Here is a 24,832-nt window from a genome sequence, read left to right on the forward strand (position 1 = left end):
ACTTTTACGCTCTCGTAAAAGGCCATAACGTCTTTTGTCTGTTTCTGTCGCTCAAATACAAATACAGATCTAGAAAAGCAACAACTTGAAATCGAACCTCCAATCAGTTCGGCGATACGACTAGCCCCGCTTTTGAATCCCCATCGTTCGATCTGGAGCCGTCACAGGATCCGCCGCAGACCTCCGGCAACGGTAAGATACGCTACCGTTCGCCTTCCTACACTGAGCTACTAGAGTCCGTCTCCACCGCCACCGGTTCTCCTCCCACCTCCGAATATCATCAGGGACTCCTCTCCGTCGACGGAGAGAAAATGACGGCTAAGCGCGGGATCGGACGGCACGAGTCTCTCGCCGACAAGATCCAACGCCACCGAAGCATCCTGCTCGTGATATCGGTTCCCGTTGTGTTGATCGCTCTCGTTCTTCTGCTGATGCCTGGGAGATCGACAACCGACGCGGTCGTTGAAGAGTACACGGTGCTTAACCGCAAGGGAGGCCCCAACTCGAGGCCTCCGAAGAACTACGCCGTGGTTTTTGACGCTGGAAGCTCCGGGAGCCGTGTACATGTTTACTGTTTTGATAAGAATTTGGATCTTGTTCCTCTCGGGAATGAACTCGAGCTCTTCCTACAGGTTCAGTTCCTATCTTCATCTATAGGCGATGCTTAACGGTTGAATATACATTGTTCTATACAGTGCTCTAAAATAACGGCCTAGGCCTCCAGCAAATCGGATGATTTTTCTAGGAGCAAAAAATGGATCTAAGAGCATGATTAAACCCTCTAACCGGTTAACTCGTGATTTGACATTTTTTTTTGGCTAAAAACCAACTCTTAGTTTTTCTTTGTCAAAATCTTTAAAAAAGTTAAACAGTTTTTTAGCAGAAACTAATAACCAAGTTAAAAGACTGAGATTAATCATAGTCTAACCGTCCGGCTAATCAATAATCTCATATAAAACAACGAACGATTTCTTGAACATTTCTATGTCCTCCAAATGTATAATAAATTTCTATAAATATTTATATTAATAAAGTTTATGGCCCTGTAAATTTCAGGGCGGCAAGGGTATAAGTGTATATAATATGGCATGAACTGTGTGTTTCTGGAATCCTAATAGGATGCTTGAACACGCATAACTAGCATCACATTCCTTTGTCTCATTATATTTGATTATTTTCAGTGGTTTGAACTTATTGTTTAAGCTTCACTTTAGTGGTGCTTGTTGGAACTTTGGAGCTAAAGTATTGACTGATTTGATTTCAGCTAAAACCAGGCTTGAGTGCGTATCCAACTGATCCCCGACAAGCAGCAAACTCTTTGGTGTCTCTTCTTGACAAGGCAGAGTCTTCTGTTCCCCGCGAGTTGCGTCCTAAGACACCTGTTAGAGTTGGGGTATGGCAGCGAGTAGTTATCATACTGTCGTTGTTTATTTTTTGAATCATCTGAAATGTTATTTTCTTCATTATATCCTGTTAGGCAACTGCAGGTTTGAGGACGCTGGGTCATGAAGCGTCTGAGAACATTTTGCAAGCGGTAATTTTATTTCTAAATATTTTTGATGCACATTCGTATGCTGCTGACTTAGCTCTAAGTTATTATAATTTTGTTTGTAAGGTTAAAGAACTCTTGAGAGATAGAAGCATGCTCAAAACTGAGGCGAATGCTGTTACTGTGCTGGATGGAACCCAGGAAGGTTCATATCAGTGGGTAAGCTGTCCCACATTTGTTTGTGTTCCTACTTGAAGTCATGTTGCTGTAGATCTTATGTGTGTGCGTCTATGCATTTAGTCTTATCTTCCCCAATTCCAAAAACTGTTATCCTTTCTAGTTTCTAAATTAGTCAAGAAGTGTTCAATTTTCACTATGGCAACAATAATAGTTTGAAGTCTAGTTTGTAAATGTTAAATTTTTTTGTCTTAATTGGCTCCGACTCTGCAGGTAACGATCAACTACTTGTTGAGGAACTTGGGAAAACCATACTCAGATACGGTTGGAGTGGTTGATCTTGGAGGGGGTTCTGTTCAAATGGCATATGCTATATCCGAGGAAGATGCTGCAAGTGCACCAAAACCATTGGAAGGAGAGGATGCTTATGTCAGAGAAATGTATCTGAAGGGACGGAAGTATTTCCTCTATGTTCACAGGTTTGTCAGCTGTTATGGTTTCTTTTATTTAATGTTTCTTCAATTTTTTTTTCTTCCTTTCATGCCAAACACACAACTTGTTATATTCAAAAATGTTCATTGTGAGATGCTATTTTCCTCTTCTTGTTTGTAGTTACCTACATTACGGATTACTGGCTGCTCGAGCAGAGATTTTGAAAGTTTCTGAAGATTCAAACAGCCCCTGCATTGTGACAGGCTATGATGGTGAGAGAATATTCTTTCCAACTAGACTTCTTTGCATTTATCCTCACCGTATGACACATGTTTTCATTATTGCCATTATCTTCGACATCCTTCCTCTGACATATTTTATTCGCTGTAGGTACTTACAAGTATGGAGGAGAAGAGCTTAAAGCGGCTGCGTTGCAATCTGGCGCGAGTCTTGATGAGTGCCGGAGGTTCACGATCAACGCACTCAAAGTGAATGATACACTTTGTACACACATGAAATGCACATTTGGTGGAGTATGGAATGGTGGTCGAGGTGGCGGCCAAAAGAATATGTTCGTTGCTTCTTTTTTCTTCGATCGTGCTGCTGAGGTAAGCCAACTAAAAGACACCTTTAGTTTTCTGTAAACCATGTTTACACAACAACCTGTGTGTTTCTTTGTTAAACTCGGGACAATGGGCTTGGTTATGCGCACAGGCTGGATTCGTGGACCCGAAGCAACCTGTGGCTACAGTTCGTCCAATAGACTTTGAGAAAGCAGCAAAGAAAGCTTGTAGTATGAAAATGGAGGAGGGAAAATCAAAGTTCCCACGTGTGGAGGAAGATAATTTGCCTTACTTGTGCGTGGACCTCGTTTACCAATATACTCTGCTCGTTGATGGATTCGGTAAGCATCTCATTTTTTTCCTATTTTATCGGTCACAACTTATTTGTAGAAGTTAAGGTTATACTGACTAGGACTAAATGACTAAAAACACATATGCAAGAGTGGAGACATTAAGATTGTATGATGCATCATTACCACTGCTACCATGATATGATTATCATAGTAATTCATTTTCTACTTTGTGTTTTGGGCATAAAATAAAAATAGGGTTGAAGCCAACACAGACAATAACATTAGTGAAGAAGGTGAAATACGGAGAGCACGCAGTGGAAGCTGCCTGGCCATTGGGTAGCGCCATTGAGGCCGTCTCCTCACCGTGACAGGGCATTTTGGGAAGTACTCACATCATTCTTTTGATTTCACTAGCAAATATTTATTGTTTCCAAATTTTTTTAAAAGTTTATTTTTGTTGTAATGCTAAAAAAACTTACTATTATTAGTGATATATAAAGATGATTATTGTTTGGTAAAGCATATTAAAAAAAAATCTACAATGGTATATGACAATCTGTTGTAGATTTGGCTCAGATATATTTAAAATCTAGTATTTAAGTAACAACTATAGATATTGTATCAGTCTGACCAAATTTAGTAATTTAATGAACAAAATACCAGTCGTACATATAAAATAAAGGAACTGCTGTGTTTAATTTTCCATTGTGGTGCTTCGTTAATCCACGTGGAGATTGAAGTCAAATTGTTGTCTGTAGCTGACTAGCTGGTGTCCTTGGTAAGATATGCAATTACTTGCACACAACAAATGGTGAATCATCATTTTATTTGGCCCCCTTTTAAATATTACCAAAATTTAGTAGAAGATGTTTTTCTTCTTGGATATTGAAATTGTGTATTTTTTTTTGAGCGATTTGCACCGTAAATATAGAAAGAGTGAGAATTTGCGGAAATGGAAAAATGTACAGCCCAGAAGTAAGGCCCAGCTTCGATAGGTGAGAAAAGACATTGATAACCCTATAGCTATTCTTTTTACACCGAGAAGCAGAAAGGGTTTTGCAGTTATGGCATGCAAGTAATGATTAGGAAACATATATATACAGCGGACCGTTTATAATTGTTTGGGTCTATATTCAAAAAATACTATTTTATACAAATTATTATTTTGTTTTCTCTCTCTCTTCTCGCTTACTTTTCTCTCTTTTTCTCCATTTTACACATGAGCTTTCTAATCTCCTTCTTTCAAAAAGTATTATTTTATTCAAAATTTCTTGTTCTCTCTCTCACCACAAAACCTCCGATATCGCTTTTTTCTCAAACCTTAAGGTTTCGAATGACATCAAAAGATTATGATCACACTAACTAATAGTCTCGCATCACATTACTGTTCTGTATTTTCAAAGCAGATTTTCTTTATCCAGTTCGTCTTGGTATCCTTATGGAGATCTGTTAGATACGAAAAGATAATATAATAATTAACCATCTAACATGAGTTACTAATGTTTACGTATTTGTTAGTTTAGCCGGTTAACATTTGTTTGTTTAGCCGGCCAACAAATATATTTTTACATATTCAAATCAAATCTTTTCATGCAATATATTTGTTAGTTTAGCTGGCTAACAATATATATAAACAGTGATTTGCTAACAATAGCTATGTTTACCGGCTATTTGAACACTAAAAAAATATTTTATTTTATAAAAATATATAATTTAAAATAGTCCACGTACGGTCTATATAAAAACATGTATGGTTAAATTTTGTGAGAACATCAATCATAAGTTAGCAAGGTTATCCTCCGACATAACCGTACACTCAATGTTTAGCTGGTTTTAAAATTTGTGTTATACGGTTATTTGAACAATTGACTGTCTTTAATTTGAAATGGCAAAACTCATGTTTCAAGAGACGCATGTTTTACTTCACATATATCACAGATACAAACATCTTTGGCAACAAAAAAAATGATAAGAAGAAGATGCTCCTCTGCTCTGAAGTTACAAAGCAAATGAAACCATCAGAAATAGACCATCACATGCTCAATATTTTTACATATTCAAATCAAATCTTTTCAGGCAATATATTTGTTACTTTAGCTGGCTAACAATGTATATAAACAGTGATTTGCTAACAATAGCTTTGTTTACCGGCTATTTGAACACTAGAAGAATATATTTTTTTATAAAAATATATAATTTAAAATAGTCCACGTACGATCTATATAAAAACGTGAATGGTTAAATTTTTTGAGAACATCAATCATAAGTTAGCAAAGTTATCCTCCGACATAACCGTACACTCAATGTTTAGCTGGTTTTAAGATTTGTGTTATACGGCTATTTGAACAATTGACTGTCTTTATTTTGAAATGGCAAAACTCATGTTTCTAGAGATGCATATTTTACTTCACATATATCACAGGATACAAACATCTTTGGCAACAAAAAACATGATAAGAAGAAGATCCTCCTCTGCTCCGAAGTTGCAAAGCAATGAAACAAAATATTTATCTGAAACAAAATCCACAGAAGAACTAAGCAAAAGGTGTAGATTCCTACGAGACTGAAGACGAACATAAAGCAAAGCAGATGAATAAACTCAGAAACCTTATCTTTTTTTTTTTTTTTTTTGAATTATACAGAGGTATCCTGGCCCCACCGAAGTGATCCAGACTAGTCACGTGTTGCCACGTGTCGGTCCTCTGTCCCTGGCGATGTCGAAATGTTAATTCCCCAGTGGCCGGGATTCGAACCCTGGTGGCGGTACTCACAGCTGTAAGCCCTTTACCACTAGAGCTAGAAGCCCCGGTTAAAAAGAATCTTTAAATTATTGGCCCATATGGGACCTTATCAGTAAAGTGAAAAACAAAAAAAAACAAAACGAGAGCAAGGATCTACCTTTAAAATTAAAAGGGCTAAAGTAACAGTTTTTTTTCTGAGATTCGATTCATTCTTCATGGCTTCAGGAAAATGCTAAGAAAACGGAGAACAAAAGAGAAGCTTTTTTTTCTGGGAAAATGCAAATCACTTTCCTGACACAGATAAGAAAATAATTTGGGGGGAGAAGGGAGATGAAGAGAGTCAGTTTCTAGAGAATGCATGTATCGATTATCGTGCTTCTCCTGACACAACACAGTTTCTCATGCGTTGTAAATATATATAGACCAGATAGTTTTGAAAATATAAATAGGGACAGTATGGACAATACGAAAATACACGACATCAAAAAAGTATACTTTCCATCGCTGCAAATTAAGGGGTTATGTTTGTATATGCAATGCAATTTCTCTTTTTTTTTTGATCAACCAAATACTTAGATTAACGAGAGGGTTTTTAAACAACAGAGGATGGCTTACTGATTAAATGGGCCGCTAAACAACATTTTGCGAGCCCATCAGCAAGACCATTTTGAGAACGGGGAATGTAAAGGAAACGACAAGACTGAAAAGCTGAAGACGGTGAGAAGGCTAAATCGTGGATATCGGCGAGAACCCCGAAGAGTTCCGATGATCGTCGGCGTGCGGAGATCGTGTTAACGAGTACTTGAGAGTCTGATTTGACACAGATATGGTGGTAATTGAGAGACGCTGCTTGGAGAAGGGCTTCTCGGATCGCTAAGGCTTCGGCCATGCACGGTGAGGAGACGAAATCTTGAGCACTTGATCCTCTTTGGAGCTCCTGCGAAGAGGGATCAGTGAAGATCCAGGCCAGACCCGCCGATCTGATCCCTCCCTTCCATGAGGCGTCCGTATTGCAGATGATTTCCCTTGAGGTTTCTACTGGCTCTTGGTTCTGGTATGAGCTCTTAGGAGTTGATTCCTTCTTCAGCGGTTGCGCTAATTCCCATTCTTTGAGGGATCCTATGGCTTTTGCGAAGACTTCTCCCGCTGTTTGTCGGCGATTCTCAAAGAGGAGGAGATTTCGCGAGATCCATAAGGTCCAGCAGATCCATGGGAGGGCATTTCCAGTAAAACCATATGGAGGCAGGGGAACTTGTAGCATAGCGTATTGTACCTTGTCGAAGAAAGAGGTCTGTTGAGAAGTGTCCAAAGTGTGTTCCCACGGTCCCAGATTCCATACTTCCATTGCAAAGGGGCATTGGAAGAGGATATGCGAGACAGTTTCTAACTCTCCGCAGCGGTGGCACATTGTATTTGTAAGCAAACCTCTTGTGTACAAATTTGCTCCTGTCGGGAGAGCGTTGTTTCCCACCGCTTCAACTTTGGTGACAAGGGTGGGCTCCAAATAAGTTTATTTCATGGGTGAACCTCCCTAGCCAAGAGTATGCTAGTCGATTAGTTTTTTGTAGCTTGTATTGCGTTGTATCCCGTTTTGACAGTGTAAATACCTGATTTTTGCAGGGGCCAGATGAAAGTGTCTGGTGACCCCAGGATGCTGGGTCGCAGAGTTAGTATGTGGTCTTTAAGTTCAGGTAGGAGGTTTTCCACTTTTGCTTCGTTCCATTCTCTTGTTTCTCTAGTAAGTAAATCTGAAACCATGAGATCTCTGTCTTGCAGGGACATAGGACCGAAAGGCTTTATGTTCTCATCAGGTTTAATCCACGAATCATTCCAAACCGAGGTTGATTCCCCATCTCCAATGGCTTTTCCTAGGTGGCTTAGTAGTAGATTCCTACCTAGTAGGATTCCTCTCCAGCCATGTGAGACATTACTAGCCGCTTGTACCTTTAGAAAAGAGACTTTGTTGCAATACTTGCTTAGGAGAATTTTCGCTAGCAGGGAATCCGGAAAAGTACTTGAAATTGTGTATAGAAAAAGATTTTTAACATTTTTCGGAAATTTATATAAATATAAAACTAAGATTTATAAATGACCTATTGACTATATGTCTGGGCCAAGGCCACATATGGAACCAGACTGTAAAAGAACAGTATGAACACTAAAGAATAAGGCTACGACATTATGAATTTATGATCGAGAATTCGGCCAAAAAAAACCTCAACTTTACACGAATTGCTAAAACAAACATGAACTTTGGGGCTGGCCAAAAAAACACCAAATTTTCATTGACTTTAAAATTAATTAACAATGTTTTCGCTGACTTGCCAATTTAGCACGCCGTCAACAAATTTAACAGAAATATTTGACGTCGTTTATTGTTGACGTTAAGTAAAACGACGTCGTTTTCAAATGAGATGAAACGACGTCGTTTTACACGATTTGAAATTAAAAATATGTAAACCCCTGGATTCGAACCCAGGTTGGTTGGTCAAATGGGAAGGTATTTTACCACTGAGCTACTGGCACTTTCAATGTAGTTACTAACATGTTTACTTTTATTTGGTACATATTAAATATAAAAAATTCTCTAAAAACTTAATAAGATCTTTAAAATTCCAAAAAATTAAAAAATAAAGAATATTTTTATAAAATTAATTTAGAAATTAAAATTTAAAATAAGATTTTATTTTTCTTTCTAAAAAATTAAAACGAACTTTAAATTCCAAAAAATTGAAAAAATTAAAGAAATTTTTTATAACATAAATTTTGAAATTAAAATTGAAAATAAAATAAAATTTTTCTTTAAAAAAAATAAAAAATTATTTTCCTTTAAAAAAAATAAAAAAATCTTCCAAAAACTTCATAAAATTAATTTTGAATTAAAATTAAATATTTGTTTTTCTTTAAAAAAATCAAAAAAATTCCAAAATTTTCATTTTTTTTGAAAAAATCCAAATTTTTAAAAACTATAATAATATGCAAAAAATTAAAGTTAGAATTATCAACTTTTTATGTGTGTATAATTAATTTCAACTTTTAGCAAATGTATTAAAAAAATTGAAAATTTTGGAAGATTTTTTATTTTTTTGAAAAGAAAAAATAAAATTTTATTTTCTATTTTAATTTCAAAATTAATTTTATAAAAAATTTCTTTATTTTTTCAATTTTTTGGAATTTTAAAGATCTTTTTAAGTTTTTAGAAAATTTTGGAAGAGTTTTTATTTTTTAAAAAGAAAAATAAAATCTTATTTTTAATTTTAATTTCTAAATTAATTTTATAAAAATCTTCTTTATTTTTTAATTTTTTGGAATTTTAAAGATCTTATTAAGTTTTTAGAAAATTTTTTATATTTAATATGCACCAAATAAAAATAAACATGTTAGTAAGTACATTGAAAGTGCCAGTAGCCTAGTGGTAAAATACATTCCCATTTAACCAACCAATCTGGGTTCGAATCCAGAGGTTTACATATTTTTAATTTCAAATCGTGTAAAACGACGTCGTTTCATCTCATTTGAAAACGACGTCGTTTCACTTAACGTCAACAATAAACGACATCAGATATTTCTGTTAAATTTGTTGACGGCGTGCTAAATTGGCAAGTCAGCGAAAACATTGTTAATTAATTCTAAAGTCAATGAAAGTTTGGTGTTTTTTTGGCCAGCCCCAAAGTTCATGTTTGTTTTGGCAATTCGTGTAAAGTTGAGGTTTTTTTTGGCCGAATTCCCATTTATGATCGAACAGAGGCATATTTGCTTCATCACCGAAGTTCAGTGTTAAAAAAAATCATCTAGTATTCCCAATGGCCGAAGTTCAAAGTTTTCTTCATTAAGATTTATTGTTTTGACTGATTTAGAGAACGATAAATATAAAATTCACAACTTGTTTTGTTCTTTTTCCCTCTTTGCCTTTTGGCATCATTTTGGCATTTTTCATCATATCTAAAATGAACTAATTACTATGATATGATGTTCAAATAATAATGATTGGTTAAATCATTTTGATATAGATTTTTATTTTATTTTTACATTGAAAAATACATGTGTGATCAATATCCCGCAAAAAGGGCATATCTTCAAGCTTCATGGTGAAGGTAAGTTTCATTTTTCAATGAATTATTGGGGAATCATTTGAATTTTAACAAGTAGAGAATAAAGCAAACCCAATAATAATAATGTGTCCATGAAAATGAAGACATGTGACACATTTGTTTTCAAAGGAGAATCGTGTGGGTTTACTTTCAGAAATTGATAAGACTACTCCTACATGGATCGATCACCAGTCTCCACTTTTTCCAATAATTCGATCGGAGAGTAAAAACCTTTCGGAATAGTGTTATATTGAAGAATTTTGTTTTATAATTATAAAGTAACTGGAAAATTGATCTTTAGTTTAATAATATGCGATGCAATATGTGAATTGCAGTGATCATGAACTTAAACTCGGGCATCTCTCTCACTATATATGAACACACTGAACTTGGATTGTCTGTTATAACTTATAAGATTCAGAGTCCGACTAAGGAGAAGCTTTTTGTAATGACATCGTGAACAAACGCAAATAATTTTGGAAGAAAGCATATCAAAACGAATTGAGTCAAATACATGTTTAAAGTTTCTTATTATTATGTAAATGTATAGTTTTACAAACTCTTAGATCCGTAGTTTTACAATAGTTTGGCAGACAAAACCAGAGCCGGTCTTGGAAGGAAGCTAATGAAGCTTCTGCTTCCGGCCGCACAATATTATGATTTTAAACGGCCACATTTGGACAGAAAGTCCTTAGTATCTTAGTGGTTTGGCTTGGTGTTGTTAGTGTTCAAGGTCGTGGGTTCAAGTGACTTCAGCCACATTTTTTATTTTGGCTTCTAACCACTTAATTACTAAGACCGGCTCTGGACAAAACATGTGTGGCCTTGGCTCATCATTATTGAAAAAAGAAATAAAACTTGTCTAGAAAAAATAAATTTCCTAAACCGAAAAAGCATACCGTACCGCGGAGTCTGTGGCCTATGCACCCCAGAGGTCAATCTTGATAGCGTCCAACGAATGTTGGGTTTTTACTGGTTCACAGATATTTAAGACACATCTTGATGCAACAAATGAAAACTAATTTCTTTAATCAATGTTTTTGACATCATTCTTTAAATCAATACATAAGTTGATTACTGGAGTTTTGTTCGAAAACAAAATGAGTTTGAACATAAGAAAAATAAAAGGAAATTCGGAGAACACGCATGAATAAGTGACATGCAGTGATTGGTGAGCTAAATAATTTTCTGGATGTGACAGTTTACTTATGCCCATGCATTAGCTTAAAAAAATTGAACTGTCGAAATATAATCCTTTGTTTATTTATTTTTTTTTTTTTTTTTTTTTTGGTAAAATGTTAAATATTATACCAATTTTTCAATTTTGACAGACATTACAATAGACGACTAGTAGCAGAAAATAAACGACAAAATGACACCATAACAAACTACGGACAACACCAAAGACCGAACCTAAGAGCAATACAATACAAGCGATAAAACAGAGTGATAACGAGACAGCCTCAGACCAAACTACTCTAGAACTAAATGAAGAAACCAACCGGTTACCGCGAGCTACCGAGAGAAGGGTGCCCTCAAACCCTGATTGCAACGGCTCCTACAGCTTCCAACTGATACTCCATCGCGAACTAAAGCTAAGAATCCAAGCTCGAGCCCCAAAGTAGGCCTGGTAAAAGAGACCACCGACGGTACGAGGAGAAGCCGAAGTCCGACGATGCCGTCGTTCGATGGTTTGCGCCGAAGAATACCGCCTCCATTGCATTCCACCAAGACCGTATACACCCATCTAACCGGACTCCATATAGAAGTAACGGATCGGAAGACGGACAACCCTCCGGAAGAGACAAAACCAAAGCCATACTTGGTGCCTGTAGTCGAATCATCGCACCAAAAAACCCACTCGAGCTGATGAGGCCCGCAAGCCACAGAGACAATGATGTTGCGATTATTGGAGAAGAGCAAGCAGCAGAGCAGGCCACTTCGCCAACACCACACCATCTGAGGAGAGGAATTAGCAGCAACCAGCAGCTAGAGCCGAAACTAGAGCGAACCAGAGCCACCAAAGACCATCCACGCACAGCCACAGAGAGTCACTGACAGAGAGCCAAAGCACCACCACCAACGAAACCCTGTGCGCCACCACCACTGGAGAACGCAGCGGAGGTTCCTCAAAGAAGCAGAGGAAACCGGCAAGAAACCAGATCCCCAACACCACATGCAGATTCACCCACCACCGGACGAACCAGAAGAAGAACGAAGCCGACTTGGCGCTTGAAGGCGCAGCACCACTACCACGCTCGGAGAAACAAGTCTACGTCACGGGAAAACTTCTGAGAACCCCAAAACCAGACCAGGAGCAACAGCGACGCCGGAAAAGCCGTCCTCAAGCGAGTCCGTACACCGAGAGCCTAGATCTGAGAAGTGGAGCACCAGATCTGAGACGAGACAAGCGACTCCCTCCACCGAGAACAACGAAGAAGACGGGAGAGAGACAGAAACAGAGAGAAACAGGAAGACGGAGGTCCGGCGGCCGCGAGAGGAGGCGGCGGCCGCCGGAGAGAGCTAGGCAATTAGGGTTTTGCTCTTAGAGAGAAGGTAGAGGGTCTGGTTTAGAGAGAGAGAGAAGGTAAGGCGTTTGTTTATTCGTTCCCTTGTTCTTGTTTATTTATTTTGTTTACCATATGTATCATTTGTTGTGACAAGAGTTGATTTCCGATGCAGCAATGCTTAATGATTTTAGATTGTATACTTTTCTGATTTATCCACGTATATGTGTGGGACGTTTATAAAATTGTACATCTATAGTTGTCTTGTAATGGGGGAGCAATTACATTGAAGATGGAATAAGTCGTTTTCTAACCTACGTTGATTTTGAAATTAATTTGAGTCGTAGACTTGGATTAATAATGAAGAACGTGATAAAATCGACAAAGTGGAACAAATTTACTGTGTAAACTATTTTATTTATGTTACAATTTTGTAATGCGTTTGCATTAGTATTAGAAAATCCTATCATACGTATATATATAAGAATATGCTTAAACATATATATCAGATATTACGTGAATTTTTCTACATAAATTGTTTTAGTGTGTTGTTTGGGTAATATTTTTTTTAAATTAATTAAAATATAAATAGCTAACTTAATTCAAATACGATGATAGTTGGTCTTTAAGATAGCCATGCTAATTATTTTCTTAGGTGCTAATTAAGTGGCAAAAAAAAAAGAAAATAGAGATTGTGAGAGTTTTAAACCCTTAACTTTTAGGTGTGAAGATTTCCAAAATCCTAATCTTATGCTATTGTTTGCACGTATAAACGCATAATTTAATCAATTATGTATGTACGTGTTTATGATACAATGTACACACGTAAATGTATACTTCTCGAAAACATGTTACTAATCATTTTTATCCACCACTTATAGAAACGATATGCGTATGCAATCATTTTGGATAATATTTTCGACTTGTAATTGAGTTGTACCTCAATTCACACAAGAAACACAATATACATACATGGATGGATGGCCTTGGGCATAGTCAATAAAACATTAAAATATGGTTCACAAATTTTAAAATAATTTACTAGATAAAGGTATTAAAATTTTTTCAAAAAAAAAAAAAAAAAAGGTATTAAAATTTTAGAGCTGGCCTGACCATGTATGCACAACGCGAACCAGTTAAGTATTTCAAATTTGTGAAATGAAAGAGTTTTGAGTCTGATGTGTGCACTAAGGCTAAATTAAGCATGCCAACTTCAATTTGTTTCACCTATACTTTTCTTTCTGAATTCTAAAAATATATGATGGTATCAGAAAGACTGAAGTAATTGATATATGTATATAACATATTTATATGATGTGGGTGAATAAGCAAAGTAACTACATAGTTTATCATGTTAGATTATTATAAGCGAATCCACTAAACAAAATTATAAGCATTAAGAATTGATTTTCTATCCGTATAGCTACATGTCTGAATGTGCATGTATACGTAGATACGTAAGAATGCGGAGAGGTTGTGCAATGGAACATGGATGACAGAATGGTCTACTCTATTTAATCCGCTAGCAAAGTAGCAAAGCCCTAGACGGACAAAGTTGGCAAATTGACTTTCAAATCTTACAAATCAAATTTATAAACCAATTTTATAAGATAATCTAAATTGTATGCTAAATAATCGCTTAAGAACATTATCTCCTTCTTTTCCAAATTACGTAAGACTACTGCCCATCATAATTAATGTTTTAGTAAATATACAGATGAGATTTAGTAAAACATACCCTAATGCTCAAAATACATCTGTCAACCAACCTATTTAGATTTGATTGTATTATCATCCTGCATCTGCATCCATATCTAGTTAAATATATATGTGCATATATCATGTATTGCAGACTATCTGACCTACTCACACTATCCAGATTTTTCGATTCAAATCAAAACAGATAATGAATTAAAAGTCTAGTTATACATATATTATTTTTATTATTTACGGATAGACTGGAAAAAATATTCGTAAATGTTTTATTCGATTCGTTATCCGTTTTGATTCGAACCAAAAAATTCGGATATTCGTAATACTACGAAGCAAATCAAATACTAAAATGCAATATATGTAAAAGACGAAGTAAATCAAAAATACGAATACTCTTAGGAATGTATATTCGATTATTTTTTAAAAAAATATTTTATTTACGGATCAAATCGGAAATCCGTGAAAATTCTAAAATTTTCCGGATATTTGAGACACCAAATATCCGGGTGGCTACGGATCGAATCGACATTAATCCCTCCAAATACATGGATATTCGATCTGTGCTCACCCCTATTTACGAATACAATTTAATTTTCTTTATATGAAAGAAAATTCACTAATGTCTAAGTTTAATTTATTTTTAATTAATTGTATTTTAAAAAATTTATCTTCCATGTGTTATTTTGAATACAAATGTTATTTTGAATACAAATGTCATTTAATATTGATTAACAATATCTTTATATATTTACCAACTACTTTTATATACTTTACATACACATACATGTGAATATTGACGTGAACACTTGTATATATATACTAGGTGATTTTTCCGTGCTCATTCACAAGTATAAATATTTATAAAATAAATATATTATAATAATTTATTTACATTATAAGAATTTATTAATAATTTATTTTAAATTTTTTATAATTCTGTTATTTATATTGTAATAAACATACATGGTTTATTTTAAATAGCATTATGTTATTTTAATTAGACGTATAATTTTGGATATATAATATCTTGACTGGTTATTATTTGGATATATTAGATAATATTTACTTTTTTGATTCAACTAAGATATTTTTATTATACATATTAAATTTTTGATTACTTTTTTTGTTTTCATGTAGTTTAAATTTTTTTTTAGATTTGTATAATTTAATATATGTTGTTTTTAGAATCAAACAGTAAAAATAAACTAAAGTGTTGATTGATTCAAAGTTTCATAAATAAATATAACAATGATACTTAATTGTAATAGTTGGTTAATATATTTATAATACTATTTGAGAATTTCGTATTAATTTAGTAATATTTTGAGTCGTCTATAATTTATATATATAAGAATATTACTATAAATAAAAATATATTATTTTTTATTTAATGTTTGACTTGTATAAAAAAATTGGATTGGTCTAGATACTCATTTGTGGGTATATCGCGTTACATATATTCCGTCAAATTTTGTATAACTATTTCTATCTAATTCAACCAAATCATATTTATTGTATTCATTGCATTAGTTTGGTTTTCATCTTAGATGTGTATTAAATTGACTATTTGTAATTTGTAAATAGCCCACGACTATGTTAATTTTATAGGATTTATTAGTTTGCTATATGTTAATTTTCAAAAATAAAATTATAAAAATAAAATGATGATAGGTACAAAATTGCATAAAAACATAACTGGTACATTCTAAAAATGAAGATTAATTTTTTACTTTAATATCAATATTACTTTTCTAAAATTTCATTTTTATGAAATCACATTAAATATAAAAAATATTTCTGTTTTAAGTTTTATAAATATTTTCTTTATCATAATTGTATTTGAAAAATATAAAAGGGAATATAAAAAAGAAAGATTATATTAAATTTTATTAATGAAAGATATCTTAGTTTATGTTATTTAAATTTTTTTGTAATAATTTGAGAAATAAATTGATTTAAATAAAATGCTTAATACTTTCAGAATATATATATATATATATATATTATGTTGTTTAAGATTATTTTATTTTAAAGAAGATTATTTCTTTACTTTAAAATCAAGACTATTTTGTAAACTTTCTTTATTATGAATTACGCTATATATAAAAGATATTTTCGTTTTTGAAATTTCTAAAAAAAAATTATTCTATAGGTTATTTGGAAAAATGAAACCAAAATAAAAAAGGAAAATTAAAATAAAATAAATATTTAATAATGATAATTAGATATATTTGATTCATTAAAGATATCATAGTAATCAACTATCCTGAAAGTTAATGTGAACGTGACACGTATGAAACTAACTTTTCAAATAATATTATAGAGATATATATTCTGAGCACAAATTGATGTTCAATTAAAGTGATTAAATTTCTCTAATATTAGATAGTTTGCACGCGGTGTGAGGAGTTTTCTTTGTGCTTTGTTTTATGTCGATTCAACCCCATCGGTTTGGCTTGTCAGACTGGTAGGAATTTTTAGTTAATTTTTGTTTGATGTTGTTAAAAAAAAAAAGATAGTGTATATCCAAATCTCGGTTTATTATGATTAAGAGATAACTAATTAGTTAAAGTTTCCTTTTGGGTGTATTTAAATAACGTTGTAACAAACTTTACACAATTAATATATTTATTCTATTCAGTTTAATATGGTAACAGAGTGTCACACATGGTGATTTTTTTATCTTGATTCATCATGAGTTTTTTGATTCGATTATTGCTTCAATGTTTCATTGATGAGCTGATCGCTAATGTGAAACAAATGTTTTTTCCTTGCATCCTGGTCACTTTATTTTTTGTTATCTTGTAATCTTCACTATATGATACCTTATAGCTTCTTCTCACAGTAACAAGTCATTTTCTCATTACTTTGGCTCTCTCATTTTCTATTTCTATTGGCATTACTATCTTCTTCGTATACTTCTTTTCTGCTTTCATTCTTCTCCGTTGTTTGAGCTCTGAGCGTTTCTTGGTTTCGTCTCTGATTCATTGTCAATACGAAAATTAATAAAACAAAATATAGAACTACAATATTATTTTTATTTTTTGGACAAGAACTACAATATTATACATCTGACTTGCTAGTTGTTTTTGGTCCATTTCTCTTTTTATCCTATCAAACGGTTAATATACAAGTCTGCAAATAATTTAATACAAAATTCAGTATACAGTCGATCGAAATAAATCAACTACTTTAGTTACATTATAACAATATCACGTAAATAATAAACAAGCAAATAACATATATATATATATATATACATAATGATCTGCCAAATCCAAAATAAACGTATATTATATATCAAACATATATATTTGTTCCATTTATAAAAGGAGTGTCTACATTATACACATATCAATAAATTAGATTCCTACCAACAATAACAATAACAATAACATCAATCCTAACTTCTTGTACCTGCAACATACATTTGTGGTCTGTCTCAAACTACGAAACAAACAATTTAGGTTTATATTTTATTTCAACTATCGAGCTAATATTTATAAGGTCATCAGTTTGATCCAAAAGTCCATATAATAATGCTCTTAGCTTCTAAGCTTTCCAATTTACCCATAAATTATATATCTATACACACACAGAAGAATTAGTGGTGGTGGCCACGACTTTGAGCATGTTGAATGACATCATATCCATCATCATCTTGTCATTGTTATGTTACACACTTACATGTGCGAATATTCACATTAAACCAACTATATATATAGGAGCATATTCACAATATTAATATAGCCCTGTTCGTTGCGGTTGCGACCAGCAGGTGAAATTTTTTCATTGTTTTTATTTTAATGGTTGCTCGGAGAGAGAAGGAGAGATGCAGCGATCAAAAACTACACTACACGGATTCGGTAAATTCCGTTGACGCTAAAAATAACAGCGACCATTAACATTCATTCTCTCTCATCTGCGTTTAAAATCTGATTCTGTTCAATTTTCTTCCCTCTTTCTCTTTAGAATTGGTGTCGCAGCCGCTGGTCGTGCGTTAATGAAAAGAACATGGCTATATGTGTTCCAAAAATGATACCACTATTTTCACCGGTGAGATGTGCATACAGTAGCATACTTTTTAAATTAAGAAATTAGAAAACCATTAACTAAACTAGATCATTATCTATATATATGGTATATATCCAAATAGATATTTACTTTTGACTATCTATATATATTTTCAAGTATTTAAACCAATTTAAAAGTATCATTTTTGATGTTTTATATACGTTAAATCAAAAAATAATTAATATATATAAGTATATAAATCTATTTTTAGATAAATTCGGATACCCAAATACTTCGGTTCTCTAAATAACAAAATTTTGAATAATTAGAATATTTAATCAATTTATGTTTGGGTTTGGTACTATATCTTTGGATCGGTATCGGTTATGTTCCTCGGATTCATTTTTCCAAATTCTAATAATTACATGAAAAACAAATATCAACATATTTTTCAAAATATACACCTGCGCGCCTGCGCGGGTCAAAATCTAGTCTATACTATTAAAGCAGAATACCTACTAGGATTCTACCCCTGCCTTTTCAAGTTATTTACAAGTCTCTGCCATTGCCTTTTTTTCCTTTTAAAAATTTAAATGTCGCCAGTTATTTTAAACCAATCGCAAGCCTTCGATTTTTTAAACATATTCAAATCGTTTTTAGGCCCATCTATGATTAAGTTTAGGCTTTTTTTTTAAATCCAAACATGAATGAATATTCAGCCCATCAAAATTATCTTCATGATGAAACACCCTATACCATTGAAACCCCACCAAAATCATCTTCTTTTTTTTCTGGCAAACCTTATGCCCTGAAATGAAAACACTAACCAAGATGAATCAATGTTCATAATAATAATAAACTTATTTAAATTATATTTACATACAACATGACACCTACATATATGTTGTCTCCTTTAAAAAATGCAATATATAATGGTCGACACTTTAATCAAACCAAAAAAATTAAAATATATTTGACCACAACTTAGTATGGTATAATTCAAAAATTTATAACAATATTTATTTACAAATCTAATTATTTTTTAAACAACCAATAAATTTATAAATATTTTGGATACCATATCTATTCGAACTATAATTTTTCAACAAATCCCCTAATTTTCGTAAGCAATTTAAAAACAGGTAATTAAATTGGAATGTCAAATCCATTCTAAGTATATTCTTTAGCTCATTCCGTGTTATTCTCTTCCTATTAAAAAAAATAGATTATGGCAAAGCTTCACTATTTCATACCTATATTAAATGTAACCGAATATATAGAGGAAGTAGATTATACGATTTGCCTAAAATCACGCTTTAAAGAATTACATCTATTCATATTGCGTGTGCAATACCCACATAATATCTTGGGATTTTGAATTAGGGACTGAACCTTCCTAATATTAACAATTATTCATATCGAAATCAAAACCATAAAATCTCGAAAGATACGATCTAGAGTGTGTATCAAGTTACACGGAAAACCTAAACACCTCTCCCTTCGACCTCTTCCTATTATAAATAGCAATCACCTCTTCCTAATCAAACCCACACCGTCAAAAAAAGCAATGGCTACACAAAAGAAAATCCAAACATCGAGTGCCTCTAATGAAAAACTGACCATTCAACACTTTAGGCCCCGACACACTACTAAATTACTCTTGGATCCAAAACATTCAACTATCAGGTGAAACCATGGAGTTCATCTTAGCTGATGAGAATGTAAGCAATCGTAGCTGCCTATTTATAGTTTTGAAATATGTAAATTTTGTTTAAGTATGTCTTTTTGAAAAGTTTGATTGTGTTCTTAAATATTTCTACTGATTTTTTACATATACAAGGGTGATAAGATTCAAGCAACATGTAAAATGACTTACATTGAGAGTAAAGGGAGGCTTCTGGCGCAAAATCTGGAATTTCCATGTTAGACCTGCAATAGGAGCTTATCGATCAACAAACCATCAATACAATACTCGATCCAATCACATGAATGATGAGTTGTATCTTAATTTGGCCGACTTTCAAACGGTTTTTTCTGGAACACTTGATGAAAAAATTTAATTGGTAAATATAAGTCACTATAGATTAGAAACTAAAAGTTTTTGCGATCAATACTAACCTGTTTCCAACTGAATAATGGCTCAAACGATTATATTGCAAGACCTGCACATGCACTGTATTCATTAATAATACAACTCAATATAATCTATACTTTCCCACTATCTTTTATGAATATCTTTACTAAATTAAATCAATACTTATCTGGAACTTATTAATGCCTTGCTTATGTCTGAGTCCAATGTCTTTTATGTGAATTCTGGCACTAAGAAGCCACTGAAAGATCTGCACATGAACTGTATACACTAATAAGACAACTCAATATAAAGTAGAACTACCAAACAGTTTTAGTTAAAAGGTAACTTAATAAACAAAGTGTAACACTTATCTTCGTACTTTAAGGTTTTGTCCTCATCTCCTTCCTCAGCATACTATTTTCTACATGATATATGTCAAATAAAAGAGTTAAACACATTAAAATAAAACAGAACAGGCGTATAAGAAGATAAATATAAATAGTCTATAACAGATTTGGTCAAAGCGCTAGCGTTTTAGTCTGAGCTTCTTTCAGGCTTAGATTTATCGTGTTGTCCCTCTCAAAGCGGTAAACGATATCTGCGACAGTAACAACATATCAAATATGTGAAGAAATCTATTTTCTTCATAGTATGCTTATATTATGACTTTTCTAAGCTAAATTCAACATGTTTTGACAATAATATAGGAGAGTCTTCGTAAATGCTCACCTTATGTTCCTGGTTTCTTCAGATGTTCGACATCTCCAAGAGGTGAAAAGTGATGGTGTTCGTCTGTTCTCTTTAATAATATTTCAGATCTAATATTCCTTCACCTGCATGTTAGGATTTGTCAACAAATAACTCGATTAGGACTTCTATTACAGATAGAAGAAAACAAATTGCGGATGAGTAAACGATGTTATACCTTAAAATTACGAGTTTCTGATATCGTCTTTACCAAATCTGAGTCGTACAGCTTCGATTTTCAACATCGACAACGATTTCTCTTCATCTCATCCTTTGTCGATTAAGAGACCGTTCTATATGTCTGTCTTTTTTTTTCTTGCCTTTACTGTTTTTTTTTTAAATCTGAGCCGTCTAAAAGACCAAAGATATATGTTCAGTTTTGTTGGGTTACAAATGAGATGAACCATTTTTTGGTGGCCCATTCTATTTGCAAATTTGTTGGGTTTCGTTAATATCTATTAAACTATCTTTAAATATATGGGCTTTGCCTTAATTATTTCAATATTTTAGATTATGAGTTTATCAAAATATTATACATTGCCTTTGATATTATATTAAAATGTCAAATTTACAATTATCATATTGTATATATTATAATATTTCAGATCTAATATTCCTTCACCTGCATGTTACAATTATCATATTTATATATATATATTATATTATTTATATATATATATATATTATAAATTAGCATTAGATTATATATTATATTACCTTTATATCTTTAGAATTATCATCCTAAACATATAAAACAACTACTACACATATACAAAAAAAATCTTATCATATGTAATTTTTTCAGAAAAATATATGTTATAAAATTTAACTTTTATAAAATAAAATATTTCAAACAATACAATCCCGCGCTTTGAAAGCGCGGGTAAAAATCTAGTTTTTTGTTAAAGCTAGATCAATTAGTATTAGGGTTGACAAAAAAAAGATCTAATATTTGTATTGTTTTGTCGGAGTTCTCATTTTGATAAGGTAAATATGTTAAAAATCGTAATATCGATTCCATTAACTACTTTATTTACTACCTTCACTATTCAGCATATTCCAAGGGCATAAAACACAATGGCGGATAAGCTAGCACGAGGTGCTAGGAATCAGCCTTCTGCTATGGTTTATGTTGACTCCGTTCCTCCGAGATGGCTCTCGGCTCAGGAATCTACTTAGTATAGTTTGGTCTTTTTTGTTGAAAAAAAAAAAAAAAAAACTACTTTATTTACGTTCTCCAATCCCCAGGACCAATACATGTGAGACTTTCTAAACCGAACAACGATACATTCATAATATATTTTAGGATATTTGTATAAATAAATCATAATCCTAGCGAAGGAAAATAAATAAATGGTAAAGTACAAAAGAAAATTGACGCTTACACAAGAAGGCGAGAGCGTTGTATGACATAATCCCTGGCCGCACATCTCAACGGCTTATGGTGAGTCCACGTGGCCCATAAAATCCGTGGAAAGCGAGAGTGATGACGTCAAAGAGCCCTCATCCAATGATGTGGCTCCTTCTTCGCTTTGCAGTCTCTTCTTCTGGAGAAAAATTCAACTCCTTCTACATCCGCAAACATTTTAAAATTATTCCTCCACAGTCTACAAGGTGGTCCACACGGCTGAAAATTTTAAAATAAAACAACATGATCAAAACTAAATTTACCATTTCGACAAAAAAAAAAAAAAACTAAATTTACCAGGAAACAGTATACATATTGCTATAATGTTTAGTCCCTGATTTTATTCCTTTTTTTTTTGTGAACGATTTTATTCCATATCTTTCGGTCCACATAGTGTTATTTTAGACCATTTTAATCTGAATTGTTATTCTTATCCAATTTCCTTAATATAGCATGCTCCACGTATGATAAACGCGTCTAAGTGAGATAATTACGGGAAAAGGAATTAAGACAAAAACAAGTAAGGTTAAGACAAATATCGATTCAGAGTATATACGGTATACCGTAAAAATTATGTTGGAATTTACGAACATTTTGGCACAAATCACTTTTATAAATCTGGATTAGAAATCTATCTTCAGGAAGAAAGCAAAAGAATCATAAACTATTTTTTTAATATGACAACTGTATAAAAGCACAATTTACAACAGCTTGTGATATGCCACATTAAATATGTACACTATATGCTACTCCCTATGTTTTTAATATAAGTCATTTTACAGTTATATACGTAGATTAAAAAATCATTAATTTTTTATATTTTTTAAATAAAAATATTATTAATTATTTACCTAACTACAATTCAACCAATAGAAAAATAGAAGATATATTATCATTAGTAGTACAACATTAATTATTAATAAATTTTACATAGAAAACCGAAAACGACATATAATTTAAAACAAAAAAATTTCTCTAAAACGACTTATATTAAAAAACAGAAGGAGTACATTCAATCAATAAATGTCAATACTAATAAATACAGTGGTATATGTTTAAGTTCGTTGGTCAATAAAATGAACAGATCACTGAAATTAAACTAAGACTACCCTTGTTCTAAAAAGCGGCCGAGTTGCCGAGTAATCGTCCGCAAAATCGTGAAGCGTTGGGTTACCGTGGCGAGTTTGGCCAGTTCGGATGCATTCCACGCTAATCCGCGTTTTGACCGCCCAAAACGTGGTTTAAGGTTACACGGCCGCGTAATGTTTTTTTTCTTTTAACCACCGCGGTGTAATTTTGTTTCCAGAAACCTCAAAAATCTCTGAAGATGTTTCTATTTGTAGATCTGATGTAATTATAGTGTACGAATCAAGAAAATCAAGTGAAAACAAAAAAAAAATAAAGAAAGAACCATAGATGGCCATAAATTAATCGCAGAACCAAAGAAAGAAGAAGAAGATGAAGACATACGTGTATCTTTTTATATTTATTAAAACAAAGTAAATACTAAAAAGTTATAAGACTATAAAACACCACAATTCACGGGTTGAACCATATTTTAGTAGGTCCAAAAGGTTTAAACAAACAATTGACCTAAGTTTTAATAATATTTGGAATCCACAAATGAAGATATGTACTAGTGAGTACTATAACCATAAAAAAAATCCCCGATTACTCCCCGATTTATTTCCGATTTTTCGATAAATCGCTAGGCGCTGGTCATCCGCACGCGTTGCGCCTAGCGAGTTTCCGAACAAGGAGACTAACTATACTACTACTTCATAATAGGACCTGAGGCGATTCAATAAATTTGTGTATATATTCTTTTTGAAATGCTGAAATCAAGTCGGTGGTATGTTAAAGCGTAACTGACTAAAACGACTTTCCAATTAAATCTGAGTCGGCAATGCGTAGATTATTACAAAATTCATAATGAAACTAATTGGTCTTGTCTTAATAATTCCCAGAAGATGACAGGCTGGAAAAAAATCTATGGATTTTAATTATCATTAAACGCGTACAAAAAATTATAGAGCAATATTCAATTATTATTCTTAAGAAAAACAATTACTATTCCTTTTGTAGTCGTGACTGACTTCGGAGTTCATAAATTCACAGTAAATTGTATTTGGTTATATAAATAATTGTATCATATCGATTAAAGACAAAAATGTACAGTTAATCTGGTTGGAGATTTTGTGTCATATGTTTCAAAATTATATAGGAAAATTGGTCGAAGTACGAGTTTTCTCCAAGAGAACGACGTGTGAGAGATTTCTTCATTATCATACAAAAATTATTTTGTTTTCTTTTATCAAAAGAAACAACAGACTGTGACGTAGCCATATTTACTGAGTCAGCGTTCCATGGGCCAGATTCATCCAAACAGAGAACATAAGAATATATTTGTAACATTAATAAATCAAATGTATGAGTTTATAATATTGAGCTCGTAAATTAAATCAACTATACTGATTGTACAGTTGAATTGGTTGGGAGCAGTTCACGCAACATTACAAAATGTCACACGAAATATTTAAATACATAGAATACACAACTTTGCATTTTTTCAGTTTGATGATA

The 24,832-nt window shown here is 32.8% G+C and overlaps 1 protein-coding gene and 2 long non-coding RNA genes across 6 annotated transcripts; 2 read left to right on the top strand and 1 right to left on the bottom strand.

Annotated features, from left to right (window-relative positions):
• Window positions 1-58: 58 nt before the first annotated feature.
• Window positions 59-3,529, top strand: LOC103845846 (apyrase 2). The gene is made up of 9 exons (XM_009122740.3): window positions 59-632; window positions 1,265-1,393; window positions 1,478-1,534; window positions 1,616-1,708; window positions 1,940-2,145; window positions 2,279-2,370; window positions 2,489-2,706; window positions 2,813-3,002; window positions 3,210-3,529. Exons 1-9 carry the CDS (start codon window positions 312-314, stop codon window positions 3,320-3,322), a joined length of 1,419 nt encoding a protein of 472 aa, XP_009120988.1. The 5' UTR covers window positions 59-311; the 3' UTR covers window positions 3,323-3,529.
• A 5,901-nt stretch (window positions 3,530-9,430) lies between these two features.
• LOC117129028 lies at window positions 9,431-16,557 on the top strand. The gene is made up of 2 exons (XR_004452588.1): window positions 9,431-13,344; window positions 13,380-16,557. It is a non-coding gene; the product is annotated as an uncharacterized LOC117129028 (long non-coding RNA).
• A 239-nt stretch (window positions 16,558-16,796) lies between these two features.
• On the bottom strand, window positions 16,797-24,552 carry LOC103842411. Of its 4 annotated transcripts, none has more exons than XR_004452581.1 (7): window positions 24,017-24,552; window positions 21,020-23,359; window positions 20,824-20,927; window positions 20,474-20,692; window positions 20,139-20,373; window positions 19,897-19,949; window positions 16,797-18,828 (listed from the first exon to the last, which is right to left on the bottom strand). It is a non-coding gene; the product is annotated as an uncharacterized LOC103842411 (long non-coding RNA). The 4 variants fall into 4 exon arrangements; XR_004452584.1 differs by lacking the exon at window positions 24,017-24,552 and having other exon boundaries at window positions 18,607-18,828; window positions 20,474-20,515; window positions 20,605-20,692; window positions 21,020-21,678; XR_004452583.1 differs by lacking the exon at window positions 24,017-24,552 and having other exon boundaries at window positions 18,607-18,828; window positions 20,139-20,362; window positions 21,020-21,678.
• Between the last annotated feature and the right edge of the window lie 280 nt (window positions 24,553-24,832).

Source organism: Brassica rapa, chromosome A10, assembly GCF_000309985.2.
Source record: "Brassica rapa cultivar Chiifu-401-42 chromosome A10, CAAS_Brap_v3.01, whole genome shotgun sequence".
Lineage (NCBI taxonomy): Eukaryota > Viridiplantae > Streptophyta > Magnoliopsida > Brassicales > Brassicaceae > Brassica > Brassica rapa.